Genomic DNA, 27935 nt, shown 5'->3' with positions numbered 1-27935 from the left:
TTGTAGCATTATCTCATGTTTTACAACATCTTTGCACAACATGCCTGCACATGAAATATAACTAGTGAAAAGTTCTCAGTGGTATTAATGCATAAAAAAGAATGTGGTTCCATCTCTACTGTCTTTACCCAGCCAAAAGCTGATGAACAGCCAATTTTCCTTTATCACATTAGCACAGCCATGAGGGAAACACATTTGTTCTAGTCAGCTACACTAAAGATACTATTACCAATCTAACATATACATGTTTTATATCAGCAGTATTCTCAGAGTATGAGGGAGCCAACAATATATTAACACTAGCATGACAGTTTATTTAAGAAAAGAAAATTGTCTCTGTAGAGGGACAGAAGTTAGAAATGTATGGCTAAAGCTCAGTGTCACTGGTCTAATAAAGGTAATAATTCTTAAGCTTTCTTTATAGCAGGTAACACTCCTGTGGCAGCTCTGTCATATCATTCAAATAAAAATGTTGCCTTTTACAAGTTTAAGAGTACCTTTATTTTTAGTCAGATATGAAGCATGTTTCCGCTTTCCTGTTCCCACTGTAAAATATTTCTAAGGGGAATTCAGAAATGGGCATGCTCATCCCCATCAGCTTCTTGAAAACTTACTGTCTCAGGCACAGCTTTATAGGACCTAATTCTGCCTCCCCCTGTGGCAAGCAGTGTTCACCTCCATGCACCCCATACTAAAATCAGGGGGTCCATTCATGACTTAAGAGTGACAGAATTGGGCCCTAAGTGACCAGGTATTTTTACTTGTTGAAAATAGGTGACTAATGACAATTTTAAATCTCCCTCCCCCCTCCCCCACCACCAATCTCTTTGTATTAAATAGGATTTAGAATAGTTGGGTTTAATATAGCACATCCCCAAGGTAGCCCTAAGCACTTTACAATGCTGAATTGGATATCAGTAGTGCAGTGACTGTGTAAGGCAAAGGCAGCAGTCATTATGCATTTGGCAGTAGCTCAATGTAATGATCCCCCTGCTGGTTATTAAAGGGGGTATGAATATCTAACATGGGAGGAAAATGTAGGAGGGAAACCATGTGTGGTATAAAAAATCCCAGTGGCTCTCCACTGTGGGAGGAGAGGAGGTCTCAAAGTTTGGTGTCAGTTTAGACTAAGCTAAATAAGAAAAGGCTGGCACCAAATGGTCTGTTTGATGTAGTTATTTAAGGTCTCCTGACCGTTAGCATTAAATTCCATACAATAGCACAGAACTAAAAGAAGACTTTCTCTCCTGACTAGGACAACAGGATTACTCCCCAGTTGTCCTTATTAATAATGTTCCATAAGAATTTGCCCCAAGAGAGTAACAAGAGATGGGTAGGAAAGGTTGGCTTTGTGGTTGTGCAGAGCACAGGACCAGAAGCCTGGGACTTCAGCACTCTAATCCCAGCTCTGCAACCACCTCTCACTCCTGTGCTTCCCCATCTGTCAGATACAGCAAATCACCTCTCAAGGAGGTGGCAAGGATTAGTTACTAAGATCCATTTGCTCTGAAACTACATCAGCATCTGCCAACATAGAACCTAATACCAACTCCAAGCAATGGAAAATCCATTTGATGGTGAACTGAGGTGGTGAAAGATATCAATACTCTTTCCTCTAATAGCACTCTTGGTCTGACCTGGAAGAGTTTCAAAGATGAGAGGTACAGGGCCAAAGAGCTGACAGGCAAATTCCTTCAGTGCATCCCAAGTTAAGCTTACAGTTCTCTAGCACAAACAAATTGTGCATCAGAGACAGCAATACCAAATAAAAGCACTTCCTAGCGAGGAAAGCTTCCCTGCCATATGGGTCACAGTACTGCAGAATCACAAAATCACAGACAGGATAAGGTTGGAAGGTACCACAGTGGATCATGTGGTAGAAACTCCCTGCTCAAGAAAGGGTCATTCCAGATAACATGTGGCACAGGATTGTGCCCATGTTATTGCTAATGAGACAGGAACAGGAAATTTATTGTAATTTTATTTTCTTACCTAAAGATCTGTGCTCTTCAGATCCTACCCACAAAAACACAACAATGAAATTTAACATGAATTTTGCCACTTGGTTTGGATCAGGCAGAACTGTCATGCAAACAAAAACCAGTATCCTCACATATTAGTGCTAACAGAACTGCTAACTTCTACTACATTGCAGTAATCTGTGTGGCAAAAAAGAAACATCACAACCAAATACTCCAGAGCAGTTGCACTGGTTAAGGGACTATGGTAAAAAGCAGAAGCTCCTTGACTGAAGAATACCATGGGTTCTTTACTTCTCTTTTTTTATATAAGCCTTGTATTGTACTGATATTTATAGGTATAATGCATATTGGTACACCAATGTATAAATAAAGAAACAGTCCAACAGTTACAAGTAAAGAGTGTAATAGGTAGAGTAAGAATATGTAGTAGTACAATAAAAATTAACAATATGCTTTTTTCAAAAAACCAAAAAATGCCTAATATTCCTCATTATCAACACAGAGGCAGAAGACATTTTGATACCAAGTAAAAGACAGAGTTATACTGACTCCACTTTTTTGAACTACAATGACCCTTTCGAAGCCAAAGCCAGTTTGGGGGAGTTCTGAGACTACAATCTACAAAGTTTTGGCTGTCACATAATAACACCCACATTTATTACCTTGCAGTGTACATGTGTGATATCTGGCCCACTTAAGCAACATACACTTTTTCTTCACATGCATTAATCATCCTGTCATCAAAATGTCTTCTTATATATAAAGGCAACTGAGACAATTTTAGTCTCTTCCATGTAGAATTGAATTACACCATTTCAGCCAAAATAAATGAAGTTAATGGAACCTTTTTTCAGTGAACACTATGATCTTTTTGCATTAGTAAGATTTTTCCATTTGTAAGATTTTACAAGTTGGTCCTAATATTAATACCACCCATATACCTCATGGAAAATTATTTCTAATAAATAAGATAGGAAGGAGAGACATAGAAAAGAATCCTTTATAGCTGATTTAAAAAAAAATCCCTAAGAATCCCTAAATGTATCACAGCAGAGCTAAAGATCACTAACCAGAGATCAAAGCTTTACAGCACTAAATGACACACAACCAACAGAGGCAGTAGCCTCATTCCCAAATATTTTAATTTGTAATTGGTATATGCTTCAAAGACACCTGTTTTTCAGTTAGTACAACCTTATCCTTCATGTTATCTTTCCTATTCCAATATTTATTGGCATGGGAAAGATTTATTAAAATATTATAGATAAATTATAGGGAGTTATTTCAAGACAACATTAATCTTCTCCACTGGTTGAATATACATTCTTTTTGCCCTTACTAATAAGAGCTTCTAGCAACCATAAAATACATTTTAATCCTAACATTTCCTTTCATCATCTTTTGTTCTAATAACTAGATCACAGTGCCTGGCAAGACAGATTAATAGAACAGAAGGATTGCTTCCCAGATTTGCAGGCCATAAATGAGGAGTTCCACAACAGAGGGAACTCTGGCACCAAAAATGAAAGGAATAGAAAAAAAATATTTTCCAGTCATTTAAGCCAAATGATACCAACCCTGGCCTACTTAGTTTTCCAGCCAACTTAGTGATGGCAACCACTTCAACTGCAACTTCAGCTCTTACAGCTATTCAGACCATCACACAAAGTCTCAGATGGAGGGGCAGGACTGACTGACAGACAAAACAAGGACCAAAAATGCATCTCCCAATACCAGGTCATTACTACATTCCACTACATGTAATGGACACCACTGTTTTCAAATAAGATTAAAAAGGAGCAGTTCAGGGATATACAATATATAACTGACATGAACAAGATTATTCAAAAAATCGTGTATCTGTATAGTAAATTTTTTTTAAAGCAAATTTTTAAGATGCAAATTTAGCTAGTTTGCAAATGCAAGCTAAATATAAAAACTTAATACAAACTAAAACACAATGTCAGTTTCTCAAATACAAGTAAAAAAACCAAATATTCCCCAAATAAGAGAACAGAAAATAAGCTGTAAGAAAACTCAAGTCTGTTTTCATTTTCCTTAAAACACGCCCTATTTGCACAGCAGGCAGTTACTCAGAACTAGAAACAATTATTATAAAGAAGATGATACACAATATGAAGAATTTTAAAATGTTTTATGAGAAGCAGTTAGGCAGCTATACCATTTCTCTGTAAGGCAGAAAAAAATGGGGAGGTGGGGGGGGGAAGCTCAATTTATTTTCCAAATCAGCAAGCTAGCAAGAATGACCCCTCCCTTTACTTGTATTAAAAACTAAAGCAACTCCAGAATCAATAAAGTTACACAGGCTTTACAGAGATGTAAATTAAAGCAGAAGTTAGCATAAATGATTTGCTTAATCATTCAGAAATAAAAAGGAATCAGAGATTATGAGAAATCAGGAGGAGCTGCAACTCACCCAGCTCAAAAATTACTACACAATGTACCATTACAATTGCTTACTGTTACTCAATTTGGTGGGGCTCTTATAAAAATTTCCAGCTAAACACACCTTGCTATCTGTTAAACTAATCAAGATTGAGAAAACCTTTTTTTCCTTCTAAATGTATTGCAGATTTGTGTCAGGAACTTTCCCAATGAGTCTATTCTATAGAAACAGACAGTGTATTAACACATTTTCTCCCAAGGTGAGAAAACAGATTAAGGTTATGACCAAAATGACAGGCCTGTGGCTTCCTTGAATACTTTAATAGAGTCAACAAATCAACAGTGGCCACTGATGACAACAGAGGAAAGAAGACAATAGATGGAAGGAGGGGAATTAGTGATGCTACTATAATGGTGTAATCAGAAACTTGAGCATAAAAATCTTTTTCACCTTCAACCTGTCTTAATATGCTCTTTTTGCCTGCTCATATAAAGACATACAGTGTATTTACCACTGGGAGACATGTGGGTTCATGTATTTCCTCTGCAAAAGCAGGTGAGAAACAGAAATGTAACAGTTAATAAAGCAACAGTAAAGGGCTTTTGCATATCAAAGAGAGGAGATGCACACAGGTATGTATTTCAGTATTTTCTTGCATAATTGCAAATCTTGCTGAAGCTGCAATTACAAAGGCTTCCACATAGCTTTAATATTTCATAAATTATTTTTCTGTAAAGAGGAAAGGTCAGTGATATGGACTAAGCAAAAGAATTTTTGGGGAAAAACCAGGATGAAACCACTAGGATGAATCCAGGCTTACTTTCAGCTGTCATTTAAACAGAGCTAGTGACCAAAAACCATATTTTAGCATTTCATATTTTTTTAATCTGAGCACCTATGCATCCCTAAATTGATGAATCAGAAACAGCAGACAACTTTCTGCCACAATTCAACACCTTCCCTCACTGAATAAATTGCAGAATTTACATACCTTGAACATTCATTTTAAAGGATCCTTCCCCAGCCCTCATTTCTGCCTTATTCTCATTTTGCATTATTCGACTAATTTTCACTTCATCTTTTTTGTCTACTATATTTACATTTCGCTTTAAAAAGAACAATGAAACAAAAAAGAAAAAAACAACAGCAACAAAAACCCCAAACAACATGATAAACGTAGTGAATACAGGTGGGACCAGATTCTTGCCCCCAAGTATTATTTTTCTCAAACACTAATACAAACAGGGAACAAATCAGGTTAACCTGGAAAGGAGAGGGGCAGGCACTGATCTCTTCTCTGGTGATCAGTGATAGGGCCCAAGAGAATGGCATGAAGCTGTGTCAGGGGAGATGTAGCCCAGGCACTGGGACAAGGTTCATCACCCAGAGGGTGGTTGGGCTCTGGAACAGAATGCCCAGGGAGTGGTCACAGCCCAAGCCTGACAGAGTTCAAGAAGTGTTTGGAGAATGCGCTCAGGCACTCTTGTGGCTGGTGCTATGCAGGGCCAAGAGCTGCATTTCTATGATCTGTGTGGGTCGGTTCCAACTCAGGATATTCTATGGTTCTATGACCCCAAGACCCCAAAACTCCTCTACTCTTCCCAACCCTTCAGGTAATCTACCACCCACCTTACGACTGCTTCAAAAACTAAAGAGGTTCCCACAGTGCAGATGAGTCAGGATTCCACATCACTCTCAGCCATCTTCCATTCCACACATTACTCACCAGCACTAGTACAGAGCCTGCTCCTATAGCCCCATATGGCTTAGCCATCCTTACAAAGTACAAAATGAAGCCTAACCCAAATTTAAAACCTTAGCTGAATGGATAAATCAAGAATAAGAACTATCACTGTGATGACGTTATTGCTAGAGATGTTTGGGCAGATGTTTTACATACATCAAAGTCTCCTGTGATCTTTTTCTTATTTTTCCCTCTCTCAGAGATAAAGCTTACAACCTTTAAAATAAAAAGAGTTCATTTTTAGTGTTTTGTGCTTTGCATTTAATTTTTTTAAATCTGGAATGAAAATTGAGACAACAGAGGGAACTTGGCAGATCTAAAGCTTGGCAAGAGATAATGAATTTATGTAGCAAACATATGAGAACAAGGATATGTCAGGAGGAATTTGTCCATGAACTTGTTCTCAAACAGACCGGCAAAGACACTAATAACCATGTTAATAGGGACGGGGGTTTGGGGGAGGGAGGGCTGTGGAAACTAAAGAATAATATCCAAGAGGACAAGCCAGCTCAGACAATTTATCTGCATAAAACTTGACAGACAAATGGCACCTTCTGCACCAGCAAAAGAACTGCCTGACGAGCTTGCCAGTGAGGCTGGTGCTGCTCCAGCTACAACCCTGTCACAATTTCAAATCTTCAGTCCATTTTTAGTTGGTTTGCCCAATAGCAAATGCAAAAGCTATAAACAAAATAAAATCAATTTTATCTGCTCTTATTAAATTATTTGCTCACATTTCTAAATTTCTCTCCTTCCACATTCAAATACTATACTAGCTTCACATGGCAAAAATGTAGTTTTTGAGCTGTAAGAACTCCATGTCCCCAGGCAAACCCAAATTCACCCCTTTGTATTTCAGACCTTGGAAGCAACTTAGCTGCAAGCCTGAAGGAAAAGAACAGAAGGTGATAGAGGCAAGGTGCAACCCTGGCTACTACGGAGATTTCAATGTGATGTTTTTCACACATACTTAGTTCTCAGGACAAACAGCATTTTACAGGAAGGAAACAAAGAGGGCTCAAAGCTTTTCATTGCCACCACTAACATAAGTAATAACATGGCCTGGGACTTTATTATGATGATTTTCAAAAAGAAGGTGCTTAAGTTACCTTCCATGGTTAGGGGAAATTCCTTCACTTCCAACCACTCTGTCATTTTTAGAAGGAAGACTTGCCAATATAGTTCTAGGCCGTGATTCATTATCTAACTCTTGCCAAAACTACAGAGTCAACTCTGTCCTCTCACCAGAACACATCAGTCTACCTGAAATATGCAACTAGAAACATTTTAATTTAAGTATTTTATTTTGAGTTGATTCATATCAAAATTCAAGGATGCTGCAATCCTATTATTCACTGAGAGGCGGAACTTAAAAAATCTCCCTTTCAGAACCTCCTTAAGCTCTATAGGAAAATCACTCTTGCCTTTAAGAACAGAAACTGAATTTGTGAGTGGAAACAATATATGTACAAGGCATTTGGTGTTAAATCACTGATTTTTACTTCAAAATCAGGATGGTGCTTTAAGCTGACTAGGAACCCACAGAGGGAAATGGTTTGAAATAATCCAGAAGTTTGATTCTTCAGTATGTTCCAAATGAAGTTTCAATGCAAGCAAGTTCACCATAAACAGGATCAACTAACTGAATCAAGGATTGAAACTATTTTAACCCAGACTATTTTAGAACTGCTATGAGAAATTACAAGGAAAGATGCCTTTCTTTGGAAAATTTATAGGGAATACTAACACACATCAGTATTTGATGACACTGTGCACAATTTTGTTGCAGAATCCAGACAACTTTAACTTTCACTAACATAATAGGGTAAGAACACCTGTGCTGACTATATTTCCCTGCAGGCCAGAAAACTGATAGAATACCAGAAAAACATTCCAAAGAGAATAATGCTTTTTCATCTTTGCTTATATCCTCTACCTCTTCTTATCCTCTTCTTGTGAGACTTTGACAGACACTTTTCCAGAAGTTCCCGATAAAATAAAATCTTTCATTAGATAGCTTTTGAAATTAAAACTGCCTAAATGGGAAAAAACCCACCATTTTTTAAATACCAAAATTGACTCATCACAACATTCTGCCCAGAGATAACAAGTGGAGTGACTAGTACTTCAGCTGTGAGTTTATTTAAATGTAGACATACACATGCAGTATTAGGAAGGCAAAAACAGGATATGAAATAAACATAAGGCATCAGCTCTAAGCTCACTGTCAAGAATATACCAAGGCTTCTAACCACAGAGTTCAGCTGAAGGTAACTATCTGTCAAATGTAATCTGTGCAAGTGAATATGCTTAAGCTGGTGCTATGAATCAACCAAAATTGCTTTGGTCTTATTGACATTCAATTGCAAGAAGTTGCAGCTCATCCAGTCCAATAGACATCTGACAACACCAAGAGTGCTTCAGTGACAGAAAGCTTTAAATATAGATGCAACTATCATCACAATACACATGGAACTAAACTTTATGATCCCTCATACCATCTTCAGAAACAGGGCATCAGCTGAATGCCGTAAGACCACATGGTCATCCTCTCTGCCTATTGCCAATTCCTATAGTGAACAAATCACTGCAAGTTAAAAAAGAAAAAAGAGGGAGTACAGACTGACAGAAATAGACCATTCAATCTTCCACTAATGTCCCATTAAATCTCTCCCCAAAATCTGCTTCTGCCATTATAATTTTGTTCACCTTTTAAAAATAAAATGCAAGATCAAAATTTGTTCAAACTGTTTGCCCTAGTTAAGGGGCAGATCTTCAGCTACTACCAATTGCCTTCAGCTTCAGCAATGTCCTTTTACACCTGCCCAGATTCAGACCTCAAATAAGTTAAATTTACTTTCTTCCTCACATCTGTTCTTTACACCTTGAAACAAGATGTCTGATAATGCGTGTATGTGGGAGATTGAACAATAAAGCAACTTGCACAGAGGATCCCAAAAGCAGACACAATTTGTGTCCTAACTTTACACAAAAGAAAGGAATACCACTTGCAACCATGTATGTGTTTGTTTCACTCTCGTCTCTCAGAGAAATCCTGCCAGCAAAACACAGTGTCTTTTTTTAAAGATTTTAATATTTCCACACCATCTACACTAGTTGTTATATTCTCCCATGCTTGCCCTTCCCAGCTCTGGCTTTCCTTGCCACACAGTGAATTGAAATCACCCCAGATTCACAAACAGATAAAAGAAGTTAGGAAAGAAAAAAATGTCTACTATATACAGCTTGCAATCATGTTTAAGGGGATGCATATTGTGGTTTTGGGGAGAAGAGGGGAGAAAGACTCCTGCCCACGCTATGAGCACTCTGAACAGTTATGCCCACACTCTGAGAAATGCAGTGTGAAAAAAACAAGAGACTTGAGGAAGAAACCTCATCAGGGGACCACAGCGACAGAACTACCTTAAAACAGAAGGGCTGGAGAAGATAAAGGGACAGCAGAAGAAATGGTAAAGAACAGCAAAGGGGAAGGAAAAAGCATAAGGTCGGGAGGGGCAAGTTGTCTCTTTGCCTTTCCTTCTTTTGCCTCAGGCCCATATCGGCCTTTCCTTTTCTTGACTTAACTGGGATGAATTTTAATTGCAGCCTCTCTACGTGTTTTATACACTATGTACTCTCTACTTGTGTGGAGTGGATTTCCCATTCATCACAGGATTGCAGGCAAAAACCCCAGGAGCATTTTGCTTTCCTTCAAAGTTAGCTTTGCTAAAATCAATAACTTTAGGGCTGCTTCTCCATCTAGCCCAAACCCCCACCCCACAACCATTTCAAATTTCATGATTTTTGATCATTTGATTTTGCTTCTTGTCTCCATATACAGATTTACAGTTACAGCTTTTCCATAACTGTGACAGTATTCTCCACTGCTTCATTAACAGCATAAAGATAGCAGTCATACAGCAACAGCAGAAACAAGCTCTCATTTGTAGTTTTAACACAGTTCATATCATAACTGATCTCTAACAATCTCTCTCCCTACTGTCTTCTCTTCAATACACCAGCATTCTTCAAATCAAAGTTCTGGTTTTCTTAGGGACCATTGCCTGTCTTAAATACTTTTTTTCTGACCACCAGCAAGTCTGGTACAACAGCCAAGAATCACAACTACACTAAACTGTCCTTAGCTTGCATGCAAACCCCTAAACTTAGCTTTTAAAAAATGTAGTTAAAGAAAAAAATTAAAATGGAGGGAGTGAGAACAGGAGTGTTTCCTACTGCAGATAGAGTATTATCCCTCAGCAATATTGTTACATCTCTTTCAGCTTAATATTAGCTCTCCCTTCACTGAAACTGTGTATCTTGGCATTTTAAATCCCCCTTCATTTTCCTGGTTGTCTGTCTTATTCCAATAATATCTTTCTTATCCTTGAAAACATGTCACTCCCATTCAGCAGTCTTATTACATATGCTCCTAGCATTTGTATAAAAGATATTTAGCTTTTCTCTTTCCCCTCCTTTACTTTTCTTTTTCACTATCTCCTACAATGTTAATCCCTTCTCAGTGGGAAATGGTTTTCCTTCAATCCAAGTCTTTCTTGTCATGCATAGATCCACTAGTTCAGCTCGAATTCCCTGAAGAACAACATAAATTTAAAATAAAAAAAAACGGGGAGGGAAAGGTGTAAGGGGAAAGGAACCCTGAAATGCTCCTAAAACAATTAAATCTGTTCAAGATTAAGCCATTTATTAATATAAATTTGACCATAAACAGCAAAATCAAAAAGCAACTGGAACACAAGACTGATCCATAAGGCAGTTTACAAGCTTAAAAAAAACTAAGAGCTATTTCATGAACAAAACCTTCAAGACGCAAAAATGCAAGTGACAGCAAACAGAAAGATCCAAAATAAGAAACATACAAATTGTTCATTTTTCATATGGGGTAATTTTAGTACTGTTTTAAAAACTGAGTGATGTAACCCACACTCAATGATCTAATAAACCAGACTGGAGACAAAGAAAGATCAATGTGAAAAGAGACAGCTTTTGAAATGGACTATACTTTTAAAGAATCAGTATTTTAGAAAGTAAACACCGATTTAGAATCAACATTGAATCAGAGATTAGTGATCCTTTTGCACAGAGTAATAATTCCAAGTATAGATTGGCTTAATCTTTTGTTGACCCATAGTTTGAAAGCATTTCATTAGTATGAAGAAGTATTAAAATGGTTAATTACAGCTATTCCACTTTCTACCCCAGCCAGCACTGCACCAATATCCTTTACTGCCAGGGTCAGTAGAGCTGTATCAATGTGTTACTGATGCCTCAGGACAGAACACATCGGGGCAGGGAAGTGGCAGAGAGAAGCCAAGAGAGAAAAACTGCAAATACAGATTCTGTTAGAAACTGAAGGAATTAACAAATAAGCTTTGTTAAACTACTATTTTAACCATTGATCAAACTCTATTCTTTTTACAAGGAAAGCTTTAACAAGTGACACCTGTGCTGTAAATGAGTTCCAAACAAAAAAAATATGAGAGGATCCTAGTCACCAGATCTGAAAATGCATGAAGAACAATTGCTTTCTTGCTGCATAATGATTCTATTTTCCCCAAATCACAGAAGAAATCAGATCCAACATTCAGTGATCACTACAGTAACATGAAAGGAGACAAGTATTAAGGATTCAACAAGCTGCTTTTTAGTAGCTAAAACTGTTACACAGACTTGCCACAATTAATTGAAGCAAAAGGTCAGAAAGCACATTTTAGATAATCTCATAACAATGCATATTTTCTCTCTGCCCCCTCCATTTAAAATACAGTAAAACCACTGATTCAGAATTTTCACGAACTACTTGTAATCATGTAAATTAGGGATGAGATGTGGATGTCAAATGAAATGTCCCTTCTGAATAAAGTCTTCTGCTTCACCAGTCAAAGAATAAGCAGATACCTGCACAAATGAGGGGCACTGTTACTAATGTACAATTATTAACCTTTTATGACACTATCAGCTACATATTAAATTCTAGTCTTTTAAACTGATTATATCTGAAGATTTTGCACCATTTTACACCACTCAGTACCATGACTCCTAAGTAATTTCCAAATTTAATGCAAGAATACACTGGTTCTACAAAACAGAGCTGAACAGCTCTGCTGGGACTGAAAAGTTGAAAATCCATTCCTCTGTCTTTTTTGGGGGATGATTTACATAAGAAGAAAGCGATTATTTCTGCCCTCTGAATGCCTTGCCACAAAAAGTTCCATGTATCCAGTTAAGGGATTTTTGCAAATAAAGTCTCATCTCTTCTTTCAGGGCTTAGTTTCTTTTCATGGTCAAGGAGCCACAAAAGTCTGTCTTTGATTCCTTTCATATTCTTCCCCACAACCTTACTTCAGGCCTTTCCCTCCTCCTCTGTGCCCTGCTTTCTTCCATCCATCACAAAGTCCTTTAGAAATGGTCATTCAACTACTCCTTTGTACTCTAACTCTCCAACACTCTTTTTGATGGCAATTCACTATAAGCTTCAATTTTCATTTTTTATAATAACTGCTTTTTTTCCACAGTTACTAAGCATCTTAGCAGCCAAGCTTTGCAGTGATCCAAACTGTGCTGTTAATTCCACTCAGACCAAAAGGGACTTTGGAGGACAGTGTTTTGGTAGCTTATTGTCAGTAGTTTATTATTGGAAAAAGTTAAATGAAATTGTTTATGCATCAGCTCCCTCCATTTTGCTAGAGATAGGCCAGGAGATGACCAGGGGAGGCTACTTATGAAGTTCATAGTGATCTCCTGAGCACTTTAGAGTACAGGCCTCGAGTTAAGGCACAGAAAAGCCACAAAGATTACTGAACAGCACAGAGAAGGATGTCAATAAACACAGTTTAAGAGAAAGGATAAAGGCCCTTTAAACATAATTAAATGCACTCAGAAGTCCAGCAGAAGAATGGCAATGCAACCTGTTACGTGCATGACTTACAGACAAGAGGTACATACATAAGGCACAAGTCAGTAGTAACCAGAGAAGCTCAGAAAGACAACAGACTTTTTCTTTTCACCAGTCCTGATTCCAAGAACCACTCAAGTCCCATGGGACATGGTCATCGAGCTGGAAATTAAAAGGCACATATCTCTGAGTACTGAGGATAAATCTTCAAGGGTAAGAATTTCAATGTAAAGAAACAGAAGTTTAAAGTTCTGAAATGTCAGATAAGGAGCAATGTTGATGGTTTATTGTATGCTGCCACTGAATACCACATCATGATTTGTTAGAAGTGCAACAAGGATGACCCTCACAAGATAGATGGGCCATCTACAATCAGTCAATAGCAAGGATACACCTAAACACCACCTGAAAGGAGAGAAGAGAGGTTTGAGAGGAAAATATTTTGGCTTTTATTCAGGAGGCAGAAGATAAAAAACCAGTGCCATTCTTTGAAATGCTGCCAGTATCACAAAGGGTCAGACAAGCAAGGCTGCATGACTCTGCACACAAACAGAGCTTGGAAGAAGGGATTTAGGTCAATTCCAAATCGAAACCCTTTTCTAGAACAGATAGAATCAAAGGAGGGTCAGCTGCTCCTATATCCAAATAAAGGCAGTTTATTTGTGTATCAAGATGGGAAAGAAATGAAAAGTTGGGGGAGAAAAATCAAGTATCTAAACCAGAACTGTCTTAACTAAACATGCACATAGACTGTAAATTATGACAAAATATATAAAACAAAACATATCTGTCTTTAAAATCTACAGCCCAAGATGTTTGAACCTGAATGTCAGGAATTACACAGATCATACTACTATGCCTTAAAGAAAGCTCAAATTTTGATAAAGAAAATGAGCTGACTGTATTAAAACATACTACAGAACCTGGTATTCCAGCACTTTTCATTAAAAAAAAAAAAAAAAAACGAGTAGCTTCAGATTCAGTGGAAGATCAGAAAAGAAGCGGAAACAAAAAAACCTTTCTGACCTATTTTCAATTAACTCTATACAGAGAAAAGAACAATGCAGAAATTAAAGTTATAGACATGATGAATGAAGAGGGCTTGGATCATTTCTTCTGAGAATCCATAAAACCAAGTCTGTACTGGATGAATTGGTTGGAAAAGCACATGGGTTAATACTGTACACTAGAAAAGGCAACATGACTTTTGTGGAAGGAAATCAAGATCCAATTTGAATTCTTTGAAGTAAAGATGCATGTGGATAAGAAGAACTGACCAATGTAACATACTGGCTTTCTAAGAAGGTTTCAAACTTTAAAACTTGGAAGAGATTAAATGGTCACATTTCACACAGACAATGGTTTATCATTAACTCCAACAATCTCTGCTACCTAACATTTTGTACAGGCTTGAAAAGTGGTTAGCAAGTTGAAAAAAAAGATGGCATGAATACATGCAGATAACAGAAATCAAAGCTTACTTCAAAGGTGCAAAGGATCTCAAAATTGTTAAAGAACAGGCAGCAAAGTAGCAGACTAAATGTGTTGTTGACCACAAGGTAGCAGACAAGAAAAATATTCTTGTCCATGTAAACACAACACTAAATTCTGAACAGTCACTGTGATCTTAGAGTCACTATAGAGAGTCCCTCACTAATGAGCAAAAAAAGAAACATTCCTTATTGGGAAATAAATTTTTTCAAAGCCCACAAAACTTTATTGTTTAGCAATTTGTGGTGCAAGGCGTCTGAGATAACAAACTGAGTTCTGTCCCTTGCATCCTCCATTAACCCCAAAAGTTTCCGAAAATATCAATGAGGATGAACAAAATGCAGAATGGCTTCAATATAAGGAGAAATCTCACTTATGAATGATTTTAACATGTGATAAAGTTTTATAATCAAAATATCAAAAAGCATAAGAATGATAAATAAAAAGGAACTGGCAAAAGAAATCAGCAAAAAAAGAAGTTGGCAGACAGCAGATTTAAAATATTGAACAATTTCATACAGTCATAATGCCATATGAGGAACTCATTGCCACAAGAGTCCATTGCCAAAATATAAATTATATATATTTTTATATATCATATATATTCATAACTATAATTATCTATACTTATACATATTCCAATTTGTAAATTAAAAGAAAATAATTAGACTATTAAACTAAAAACAGGCTAGTTAGTGACTATTCAAGACAGTCCAGCTTAAGAAGCTTCAAAACCCACTGATTTTCAGAAAATAAGTCAATGATACATCTAAAACAAAGTTGTTCCTATTAATGTACTCCTCTTTCATACTCCAAGACAGGCTATCTAGGCAGCTATCAAACAGACAGAGTCCTTAAATTATGCAAAAATTACAGCATTACTGAACCAAGGCACTAGAATGAGACACATGGACAAGAAGAGCTCCTTTCCCTCTCCTATCCCAGATCCTTCTGCTTTCCACACAACCTGATAAGTTGTTCAGAGCCAGGAAATATTCTTTGCTTCCAGGAGAAAATGATACATGTGAAGTCTTACAAGATTCCCCCTCTGGACTGCCACCAGCACACACAGATTTTGTGTTGTACAAGATCTACACATGTAATTTATGTCACCCTCCATTTGTTGCACACACAGATGTTAACGCAAGATGTAAGACAGAGTTCACACATAAATAATGGAGGTTGCACAAAGGACAACGTGAAAGTTTCACCTTCCATTTCTTGATCAGACTGCTGATTTAAGTCTGTCTTTAAGCTACAAAAACCTGAACCAAAGGTAGAAATTACTTCTAAAAATAAATAAATAAAACACCCCAAACAAACAAACAAACCCAAAAACAAACACAAACCCACAAAAACAAAAGCTCTTCTATTTGGCTGTACTCATAAAGTTTTTAGATTAATCAAAAAAAGTTTCAAGTACCTTGTGAAAACATTTATGTAAGAACTTGCACGACATAAAGCAGAAAGGACAATTGTTCAGTATTTGTGATCCATCTTCACCAGCAAAGATTCTGCAATCAGTTGCCTGTTTTCTGCTCACACACTGTGCAGCCAAGAACTACCTGCTGGAGGACCTTCTGCCCACATTGCAAATAGTGTGCTCTAAATGGTGATAATTCATTGTACAACTTCAAGCTTGGTCTTCCCAAAAATGAATCAAATTGAAGCATATCAATAGATTCAAAATAGACAGAAGGCAAACCTTGATCAACAAGAACTCTTTCCATACACAAAAGTGACAATGTGGATGCACCCAGCAAGTCTCCTCTTAGTGCAGTGTATCAACAGCTATAAAAAACACAAGGAGACACTTCCAAACTCTTATCGTTTCTCCCCATGCAATTCAAGGGCACACAAAAGTAATGGAGACCTGCAGGACAGAAAGTTCTGAGACTGGGGGGAAAATAAGAAGGCAAATCATTCTTAATGGAGTGTTTTCATTATTAAAAATACAACTTAATTGGCTGCAATTTATTTTTGTACAAGGAAAGAAACTTCTTGCAAAGCAAATTGAAGATTGATGCTTTTCAAATATCGAAACTCTCTAGACAAATAAGGCATAGCTTCTATAAAACATTCAATACCACCTCCTGTCAGTACTGGCCACACAAAGGTTTAATTCCATTCCTATCATATATAACAGTCTGGGCAGATTTCAGTGGTATTTGCAACTGCAATTACAGAATACATTTGCAATTTCCAGAAGCAGAATCAAGATGGCATTGACAAAACCTGTATTTTTGGCGTTCTCTGAAATTAAAATCTTAGCCCAGGCAAAGTTCCTTGCCTTGTGTGCCGAGGCAGCTGTTAGACTGCAAATTTAAATCTGCAAATATATTCAAACTCATACTCAGGCAAGAAAATAAGTAGTTTAAGAGACAGTGTGAGTAGAATCAATCATCTTGGAAATATGCTGCTTTCTCAAGAAGCTGAAGTTACAGCAGAGCTTTCAAATGTATACAGTCAGCATCCTAATAGCCACAGAACACGAAGAGAAGAGGCAAGAACCCTGGTAGGACCTCTGGATGCAGGAAAAAACAAAGAAGTTTTACTGATATCAAAGAACACAGAGGTTGCATGTCCAGCAGCATGCCTGGCCTGAAAAAACAGTAAAACAGTAGGAGAATAGATGCTGAAGCAGCTCCATGCTCATTGTGTCTGTGAACAGTTCTTTAAACACACACTCAAATACATGACAGACTGTAATGTGTGTTTTATTTCCACTGTCTGGCAGGAGCAGAGCACCAGCCATATGGATAGACTGCATCCTCACAAATATTTTCAACACACAATTGCAATTAACAGACAAGAAGCCCCCAAATGCAGAATTAATGCAAACTCTCCACTCCCTTCTTGGACCTGACAAACTACTCCTAATAGACAGTAAGTGATGACTTCAAAGAGGAGATCAAAGCAGTTTGTTAAATCAAAATGCTTTCTTGCTTTCTCATGTCCTTATTAAAATCAGGGACCATACAGTTTAGAACACCCTGTATTTAGTGAGACATACATAGGGAGTGTATAGAATAAATGTTTGCCTCCCTGCTTTTAAGTCTCAGGTTCTTTGTTTATAAAATAAACTGTAAAGTACTTAAAAACTTGTGCAGAAAATAAAAGGATTTCACAAATTGGAAAGGACAACTTTTCTCTTGATAGTCAAACAGTTATGATGTAAAGCGGTCTCATTAAATCATAAGTACTTTAACCTTTTCTTGAAAGAACTGGAAGATTTAAAGATTTATAAAGAAATTTTGCCTAAACTAGGAAATGACTCATATTTGACATGTATTGAAATGATAATGCTGATTTCAATAGGCACTCTAAGAGCATTTTCCTCCCAGGAGAGTAATTCAGTCACGGTTACCTTTCTGCATTTAGATTTTAAACTTACTTTCCAAAGCTTTTAATGTGCTATAGTCTGCCAAAACATGGCAGAGTTACATAGATATGATCAGGCAAAATAAAGGCTAGCAAAAAGACTATTTTTATAATTTCAGACACTAAATATGAAACAAAAACATCAATCTGACATGTTCTCAAAGAATCTCCTGTTTCAGCAGCCTCGTCTGTATCTGAAAATTCATGTTTAAACTCCACTCTTCTTAATTGGTTAAATAAATTCTAAAGTATCAAACAGAAAGTGAAAGACTCTTAACACTGAAACTGAAAAAGAAAATATACAATGGTGCTGCTGTTAGTAAGTGTAATAAATCTGATATTGGTTTCACTTTGCAGAGGTAATATGGTACACAATTGACCTTAACTATGCTCAATTTTTTAATTCTTTAGAAGTTAAGATTTTAAGAAGCCAATTTGTCTGAGGTTTCACTTCAGTTCATATCAGATTCTTTTAAGTGAAGGCCATATATCTTTTACTCCAGTGTGTACCTTCAGAGTTTTGGCTAACATATACCTAAAACTATATCCTTTAAAATATCATTAAATCAAGATAAACACACAGTAGGAACCTAAAACTTTCAGAAGCCTGAAAGACTTGACCCTCACCAACTGAAAACAACTAGAACAGTTGAAAATTTTGTAGAGGAGTTTCAAGTTCACTACTTTGCATTTTGTAATAGCAATTTTATTTCAAGCCACTTCCCTCAGTCTTTTTGGTCATGCCATTCTTCCTGTAAAACATCTTACTGTTCCCTTTCTGAATACGTCTATTACCAGCTATTATGATAGGAATTCTTAATATTTCTGCCAAGATCATTAACAAAAATAAAACACAAGGTTGGTCCAAAGACTAATCCTCAAATAATTCAATTGGTTTTGTGCCTGCCCCCTCCCCAGGATTATAAGCAAGTTCCTCTGAGCAGTATCTATTGCAATCCTTCCCATGAGCATTCCCTTTGACCCTACAACTTCTCATAGGTTGTCACATCAATGCTAAACTCAACTCCAGATAGACGAAATCTGACACATTTACTTTGCCTGAAAATCAGCTTTCTCATCAAAAAAAAAAGCTAAGAGGCTAGACAGTGATGAGCTATCTATAGGAAATCCACACTGCATTTTATCCCCTTTTTCATTTAGCTCCACATGTTTATCTATTTCTTCAAAGATCTTTTCTAAATCCTCATACGCCACGGCATCAAGACATAGGTCTGCATTACCAAGATCCTTTTTCCTTCCTCTGTGGCTGGGGTGGAGGTAAATTTTTTCACAACACCCCATCCTGTGTTTCAAATATAGGGGTAAAACAGCATTGATAAGATATCAGTATTTTAGTTGTTGCCAAAGAGAGCTTGCCCAATGTCAAGTCCTTCTCTTTTCCCAGTTGCACTCCTCATCCCACCTCAGCAGTAAGCCAGGGCTGGACCAAGAAACTGGGCAGGGGGACAGCTAGGACAAAAAGATATTCCTCACTCTATAGCCTCATGCCCAGCAATAAAAACTAGGGTAGAAGAAGAAATATGAGGTGATAGGAATTTTACTTCCTAGATGGCCTGCTGCTAAGAAATTGGTTGGGCAGTGGTCTGCCTGTGGGAGGTGGGGAGTGATTGCCTTTACATCATTTGTTCCTCTCCCAGTCCCTTTCTTTAAATGAATTCTTCTCACTTTTGCTATTTCTGTTGTCTCCCCTGTTCCACTATCAGGGGTGAGGAGGGCCCAGGTGCTCGGCTGCTGGTTGGCATCAACATGACACCTTTCCCAAACAGATGCATTATAGCTCCATCTCTGACTGGTAACTTTGCATAGAATGTCTCTTTGTCAAAGGATTTTGTGCGCCAGTTCTTCCAGAATTTTTGGACAACAAATCTGCAGCAGCATGTACACAATCAGCTTGCATATTCATGTTTCAACTCTTTATGATCACTTTTGTTTCCATACATTAATTCTGCTACCCTGATTGGTTTTGCTCTGTGACTCCTGAAAACAGAACCAAAGAATTTATTTATTCTGGGGACCTTACTCATATCATCCTTAATCTCAAGCACACACTCTGACTGTACTCAGGTCATGCCTTGTTACACAAAAAATATTGTAAGAATTTTTTACCATTTGACAGTCTAATTAATATCAACCACTTTCTAGTTTGATTTCTATCCTACACAGCATTCTCTATGAATCTGCATCCCCATTCCCCAGTTCTCACACACTTTGCCCTCTCTAACTGCAGGGGTACTTATTCACATAGATAAGCCTGGGCAGTACATGACCATATTTTTTCCCTTTAAGGGCAAAAATTTCTCTTAATTCTATTTTATCAATTTTAAAAAACTTCCAGGCTTTTTTTCCATTCAATCTCCAGACTCCAAAGTTTACCTTGTTTCATAAAAATAGTTGCATGTGTCTGTTCGCTTTGAAAGCCAAAAGTGTTCCTAGAGAACCAAAGAACTGTTTATTCTTCTGTTTCATTTGACTCTAGTTATGAATGCTCAACATTATTCTTGAGACCTACACTTCTGATAATGCCCTCATTACTTAACAAAGCTGGTATACCCAGACTTTCTGCTTCAGCAACTACTCAATGAAGAAACCCTTCGTGCAGAACACACAGGAATGTTTGGGCCCTGCTCCTGTTAGCAGAACTTAAATTTCCCAGCCATAAACTGGAAAATAAGTCTCTGCAATGACACAGTTCTTAGCAGTAGTTCCTTCTAACAAATTACATATCTAAATACAAACCCAAGGATTTAAAATCCTAGATTACCTCAGCAGAATTAATTTACTAGCCTTCTCTTCCCCTAGAATTATTTTATTCCAAAGAAATTATTTTCAGTCTGTGCTATCCTTTCTTCTTTCCTTCTCTCTTATCATTTAATTACTATTTGGTGCTATTCCACCATTTAGCTTTCATTTTTATCATTCCTGAATAGGCATATGCTCTTACACCTGAATTCCAAACATATCTGCCATCCCACCATGTCTTTTCTCTCTCTAAATTCAGTTTTCACATCTGCAACCAATACTTCACACTCCTTTGTCATGGTGTCTGTCGCCTAGCATCTGGGTGTATGAGAGACAGACACTTCCAGATGGAAGTTACTTTGCATATTTTTGTATGGTCTGCTGATGTTGTCATTGTCCATTATGGAAAAAAAATGCTTTTGGCCCCCTGCTAAAAAACAAACAAACAAACAAAGAAACCAACCAATCAACCTTTGCCTAAAGTTTGATAGCCAGGCAAAGGGCTAAATGGGTCAGGCTGCAGCCACTATCATCTTTATTGGCAAGTTGCATCCTACAATAGCACCAAGGCTCTACCCGAGCTCAGAAACTTTGAACAGGCATTAAGCCTGCAGTTTCTTTAAGGGTCTAGAAGCTATCTTTCTTTACTCCTGCTAGGAATTGAACAGCTTTCTACAGAGAAACAAAGGACCAAATTCCACAGGGCGCTACACATTCCTTGTAATGCAGTTCAAGATCTGTGTGTGTATTTAACCAGCCCTTTCACTTTCACTTGGCTGTGCCAGGCTTTAGCAGTTTCTGAGGTATAAAATGCAGCTGACAGCAACAGCAGTAATATAGCACCCTTGGTGCGCTTGAAGTGTAAAGTTCATTAGTTCTACCTTAAGGTCACTCTTTTAATCCAACAGCCAAAATCTTATTCACACTACCATGCTGTTATCCTGGAAAAAAGAAAACTGCAAAAAAATCAAGACGTCGGCTTAGATGCTTCTTACAAGTGACAACATCAGCACTAAAAATCCAAATCACAGTCAATACCTTTTAGCAAGTTTCAAGAAAGCAGCAAAACTATTCTTGATTGTGCTGTAGACCAAATGAAATTTAATAGAATGGATAAAGAAAATGAAGGAAGGAAAAGATAAACATTTCAATACCTGATAATTGTGCTTTATAATTATTAGTTGAACTTGGCTCACAAATAGAATTTACTAGGGTGTCTGTTGGGAATTACAAGACATGCAAATAACTGAATTTTAATTTCTTCTGTGTTTGTTTACTGATTTTTGTACATACAGTTTAAATTTTAACAAACTCAATTTTGCTTTATCCTCGGTGGATATTTGTACACTTATTAAAAAGTTATGTCAACAGAAGACTTTTAGAACACAGGGATTGTGCTCTAACAATTCTGAATCATATTTCTAAAATAAGAGGTAATAGCTCTGTAACTTACTAAACTGACTGATTCTGCACAAACTCACACATTTACTTACATGCCCTTTTACTTACGTAAGAAGTTTTTAAAATTAAATGGAACAGAACTCCATAAGGTATGTACATTAGCATGTATAGATGAGAATGGCATTCCCTTCTATAGGAAATAATCTGAGACCCAAGACTAATCAGTAATGGTACATATAAGTATCTAAAATATTAATACAAGGTTTTCTTCACCTTACATACTCATGTTTTTAAAGGTGAGATTATTTGGTTTTGTACAGTCTGCTTGTTCAGAAGAATGGCACTGCATTTCTTTCCAGTCCTAAATCAGATATTGCCGCAAAATGCACTTTCAAATTAAGATCCTTACCTACGAGACTCAAGAGTTATCATTTACATCCCCCAATTTATTCTTTTATATTAATACAGTTATACTACTCTCACACAAACATTGTATTTCAACAAATATTATATCGTTTTTATTTTACTTACCTGCACACTAAGATGAATCCATTTCTTCACAAGAATTCTCCCCAGTGTCATTACTTTTATTGGTGGCTGCAAACCATTTACTGTGCGATAATAAAACATGGTCTCTTTCTCAGAGATTGTGAGTTTGAACACAGTCTGCCCATCAACAGCCTTTTCTATCACACACCTTCGGAAATAACCAAGAAAAACAACATAAGGTCAGAGGCACACACATATACACATCCTTGCCAAGGTGCTATCCTGTAAAGTGATGCTAACCAGAATGTATTAAAATAAACATTAAAAATACAGCTCTTGAGAAGATGCTCAGTGACAGTGAAAGTCACAAGATGTACTAAGTGTAAAAGAACTTTAGCAAAGATATTTTCTGTCTCAATCTGTGAGGGTTTTGGGTTGTGTTGGGGTTTTGGTTGCTTGTTTTTTGTGTTTTGCTTTGTTTATTGAGTGCTGGCAGCCCCAGCTCATTTGGGGGTGAAAGAGGGGACCAGTTTGCTTCCTCTCTTGAAGGTTCCATGACAGAAACCACAGTGACTGTGCAAGTCTGCCACATTTTTCATACAAAGCTGTGCAACTTAGTACATCCCGTGGAGGCACTTTAATTTTCCTTAGTTGAACAAAGCAAATGCAATATAACCACAAAAAGCAGTACAAATTACATGCTTTGTTAATAAGTCTTCCATCTTTCCACCCAATCTGCACAGGTAAGGCAGCCCTAACACCAGCTTACCCTACACTCTCCCCTTTGCAATGTCTTTCTTTAACCTAAGAAACGAGAGCAAGGCAAGGAGGATATCCAGACACTTATTAGGAATTTTTTTCCCCACAAGAAGTCACATCTATAGCAAATACAATAATGTCATATAAGGTACAGAGAATACCATCCATAGCAAATTGTTTTTCATTTCAAGCTGCTGAAATGTTTTTGCCAATCCAATAACCATGATGTCAAGTCCTGAGAAAGCACAGGCTCCATACGCTTGTGTAAAAACTTTATATTTTATTAAAGCAATCATAAATACAAGAAAAAATTATAAAGTTCTATGCTTCCCACTTGAACTGATTGAAAAACACATTTCTCAATGTACTGACCCATGAAAAGTCAAGTATTTTAATAGTTACATCAGACTAAATTAGTGCATTAAGTCACAAGAGGGAAGCATATAAAATTTGTATGAGATTAGTATTTACTTACCCATATTTCAGAGAAAAAAAATGAAACCAGAAAACCCTTACCTACTGATGTCTTCATCTACTCTGCATTATAAAAGAAAACTATCAAAAAGGCTGTTCTCTGATGCTGCCACTAGTCACTAATTCACCTTTAAATCCAAGGAAAAATTAATTCCTCCTGTTACTATTCTAGCCTGCTGGAACGTTGTCAATGAAACACCTTGCAAAATGAAGACTTCTGTTTTCCCAACCTTACTAAAACCGCATTTCTTAATAAATTGTCCACTAGTCTTTTCAATATTTTGTTTGCTTGTAAACATGCTAGTTTTGTTAGATAATAAATGTGAAGGAAGGCTCAGCTAAGTAGCAAAATATTTAGGAACTGGATTTACCCAGTTCCTGGATAAACAATAATTGGATAATCCAGGGTTTTGTTTATTTTACTTATCTAAAACAAACATCCCCACATTGTTTTTATCCCCAAAGGTGTCATGACTTTAAGAAGGGAAGCGACCTTGATGTACATCACTTTGAAAACTGAAAGAACAAACGTGAATTGTGACTTACTAGTAAAAGAGGAAAATCAAGAGGGAAAAGAGAAGAGAGGGAAGGAAAAAGAAAAAAGAAAAAATCCAAACTAGTTCTATCATAGGTGAAATAGTAAGAGGCATTACTTCTGACTCTGAGCTTGATTTTCCATTCCAGCCATGATTACAGAGAGAAGCCACTATTCTTTGTGAAGTCTTCAACTTCTGGTAACCTGTAGTCCCACAGAGCCAATACCTGACTACATACATCTCAGTGGTGGGGTTGGAGGGGAAAAAAAAGCCAATAACACAAATCCACTCAGTCAGCTTTCAAAGAGAAAAATATTCTAGAGAATCTAACATGGCTGCACTGGTTCTGCTCACACATCAACTGGAGCAAATGGGAACTGGTTCAAAATCAGACGTCCCTTTCAGTCTAATTCCTAATGTAAAACATTTGAATGGATAATAAGTGGTACCACATCATTTTAGACCCTTAGATAAATAAAGTTTAAAAAAATCTATGCGCTACCCACTTCACAATCAGGCCATTCCTGCTGATCCTTTTGCTTGTAAAAGATCTCAGTTCACTTCTTGACACCACCAATATCTTCTGGGCATCTGAACTTGCTCCAGTTCACACTACATTGACATAAGCTGCCTGTAATGGTTACTCACATATGCAAAGCTTGTACCCATATTCTTATTCTATTCCATTGTGAAGGGCTATCATCATACACAGTTTCCTATATTGTGGGAATGCTTACATACAGTCTACACACAGGCTAACTGAAGGCAATTATATTAACTAACACACAGCAGGAGAGGAAGCATGAGGCTAGAATGCAACTCAGGGGCAAGAACTCTGACCACTTACTGCCTAAGGGGAAAGAAAATTTAAAGACTGGAGTACAAATGTCAATGCTTTCTCACTCTTGCTTTTCTTCAATATTTCCAATATGCAGTGACTTGAAAGCATGCCTACAAATATCTCTACTAAACATCTTAGAAGAACATCATGGCTTCAAATAAATGTGTAACATGACCTGACTCTTCTCTCTGTGTCAAAAGTGTATTGTCTCCCAGATTCACATAAGAAAACTTGGTATATGAAACTGATGAAGAAAATTCTTGGTGTCTCTGCTTATGTACAATCTTTAAAGGGCCTTAGACTTGGATCCTCACATCACTCTCTCATTTCAGCCAGCACAGTAACTTCTAACAAAAATCCTGCTATTCTCTTACATGGGCACATGCCTAACAGAATGTCACAGGATGTAATGGGATACTGTACAGCAACACTCCTAGCTTCTTTCCTAAGCACACACTCTCACAGACAGACCATATAAAATTCAGCACAAAAACACATTAGTATGGCATGTCCAAAACACAGGAGTCTGCTGTACTTGATGTAAGAGCACTTTGCCAGTAAAAAAAACCACCTTGTTAAACTTCCAATCATTCTTCTGGCAAAATGAGCAGCTCGTTCTGGCTGATCTTCCTAATGCTTTGTGGGAAAACAAAGATTTTGTTAGAAGGCATCCCACTTCTGTGGGACTCCTCTGCTGTGATAATGGGGTTTAAAAGGTCTCACAAATGACATGTAACAGGGACAATTCCCCACCAGGGACTTCAAAATGTAGGACATCCAGTAAGTCAAACTCCACCTGACAACCTGAAGGACTCACTAAAGCAATATAAGAAAAGGGAAAGTATCTTAGTCTGTTGGTAATTATTCTCTTTTGTAAGATGCCTTCTGAGTCAAGCTTCAATGGCTATTCATGTGCAACCACTGTTCCACCAGAACTGGAGTTCAGTGTTCCTTTTATGAAAAGCGAAAAATTAACACAATTCTTTCTGTGCCAATAAACAAAAGCACCTGGACAGTGGCATATCATCCTGACCACTAGAATAACTGCTGTCCATCTTCAGTTTTCAGGACTGCGCTTTACCATTGTCTTTCCTACATGCTGAATAGCAGCAAATCTCACAAGGCATAAGAATGAAGTGATCTATTACAAAAATTGAATAAAAACATTTAAATTTTAAAGCAATCTATAAAACCCGCTGAACAGGAATATGTACACTGTGTAGTTATTAACACAGCAGCAATTGGAAGCTAATCTTTTGCACTAGTCCATGGCTTATCAGTCATCAGGAGAGTCTGGTTTCTTCACAGCACTTAATCATTTGAAACTAAGGACATAACATTTCATTGTTTTAGGCTCCACGCATCAAAGCCTATCCCATTGACAAAAGACTTGCACAGATCTCACTCAACACATTGCTGCAACAGCTTGCTTGGAAATTAGCAGGAGATGCTTCTGCTTCAAGTTAGGCATGTGCTTTGATGAAGGAGACTCCGATGAGCCCACACGTGTGTGGCCAGGAATTCATGGCACAGGAACACACCAGAAATGGACTCTCTGACATTCAAGATTCAACCAGTATATAGAAAACTACAGGCCAAAGCTCCAGGGATGTCTTTACACATACCACCAGCTGAAATTATTTAACTTCAGCTCAGAAGTCCCTTTTGCTCTGCAGATATCATTTATTTCCACTCCATAACCACAAATTCTACAGTTAGGTCAAGTTTTTTTAAGGTAATTATCACTGCATAAAACATACTATAATTTTACATTATGATTTTAGATATTTCTATTTTTTTCTGATTACTTTGCTACCCTTAGACAAGTGACAACTTCACATCAGCATGCAAAATAAGTATCAAGAACACCTCAACAAAGCAGATCATTAGCTATATTCTAAGAATAAGTTATGGATACAAGTATAAAATCATTTGTGGCATGTCGTCCAAAGGAACAAACTATACTCTTTGTGCTTTTTGTTAAAGAGATCTGCACAATGAAGGTAAGAAAGAATAGGAGGCTCTGCATTTTGTGATAGATGACTGAACTTTTTTGCAGGATCTGGGATGCATTTTTCAAAAAGCAGGTTTTTCATTATGGTAAGGCCCAGTCAAGCTGAAAGGTCACTTCTAACAGCAGCATTTCCTGAAAATGCAACATGTAGGCAAACTGGAGAGGGAACATGTTTAGCCACCTCTATTTTGTGAGCACCTAGTGAAATTTCACTAGCAGTTTAAATAGTGGAATCATTTGTTCAAGCAGCAACGCAGTCTGCCAGCCAGGCAACATTCCCCAGATCCTTCAAGAACACTATGACCTCTTTTCTGTATTTTGGTGGCTTTCCGTGTTTGTTTGTAAGACAAACTTGTGTTGGAGAAGTCCTAACATCTTAGATAATTTTTTTCCATCATGAAAGCAGCAACAGCACAACACTGTGACAACGTAATTTTCTAGCAGCTTTTAGAAGGAATGCAAATTGGAAACACAAATTTCTCTTTTTGAGAAAAGACATGCACATTATGTATGAATAGTTCCAAACACTGGAAGCCATTGGATTATCATCTGAGTCAATGCCATGAAACTGAAGCCAATTGTCTTGACATCTGGGAAGACCCCAACCTAAATACGGCTCTATAAACGTCACAGTTTCCCACCACACCTTTTAAAAGTTTAAAGAGCTTGCTAATAATGACTGTGACTGCAATGATCAATTTTAAGAGCACCAGGAAAGTAAACACCTTCAATACTACTTA

At 37.3% G+C, this 27935-nt stretch overlaps 1 protein-coding gene across 1 annotated transcript in view; it reads right to left on the bottom strand.

The window, feature by feature from the left end:
* Positions 1 to 27935, bottom strand: part of USH2A (usherin) — a 373050-nt gene that overhangs the window by 343742 nt on the left and 1373 nt on the right. Inside the window, exon 3 of the mRNA XM_030944868.1 lies at positions 22614 to 22779. Within this exon, the coding sequence (XP_030800728.1) occupies positions 22614 to 22779 (166 nt within the window). The remainder of the gene's footprint in view (positions 1 to 22613; positions 22780 to 27935) is intronic.

Source organism: Camarhynchus parvulus, chromosome 3, assembly GCF_901933205.1.
Source record: "Camarhynchus parvulus chromosome 3, STF_HiC, whole genome shotgun sequence".
Taxonomy (NCBI): domain Eukaryota; kingdom Metazoa; phylum Chordata; class Aves; order Passeriformes; family Thraupidae; genus Camarhynchus; species Camarhynchus parvulus.
This window is presented reverse-complemented; position numbering and strand designations above follow the sequence as displayed.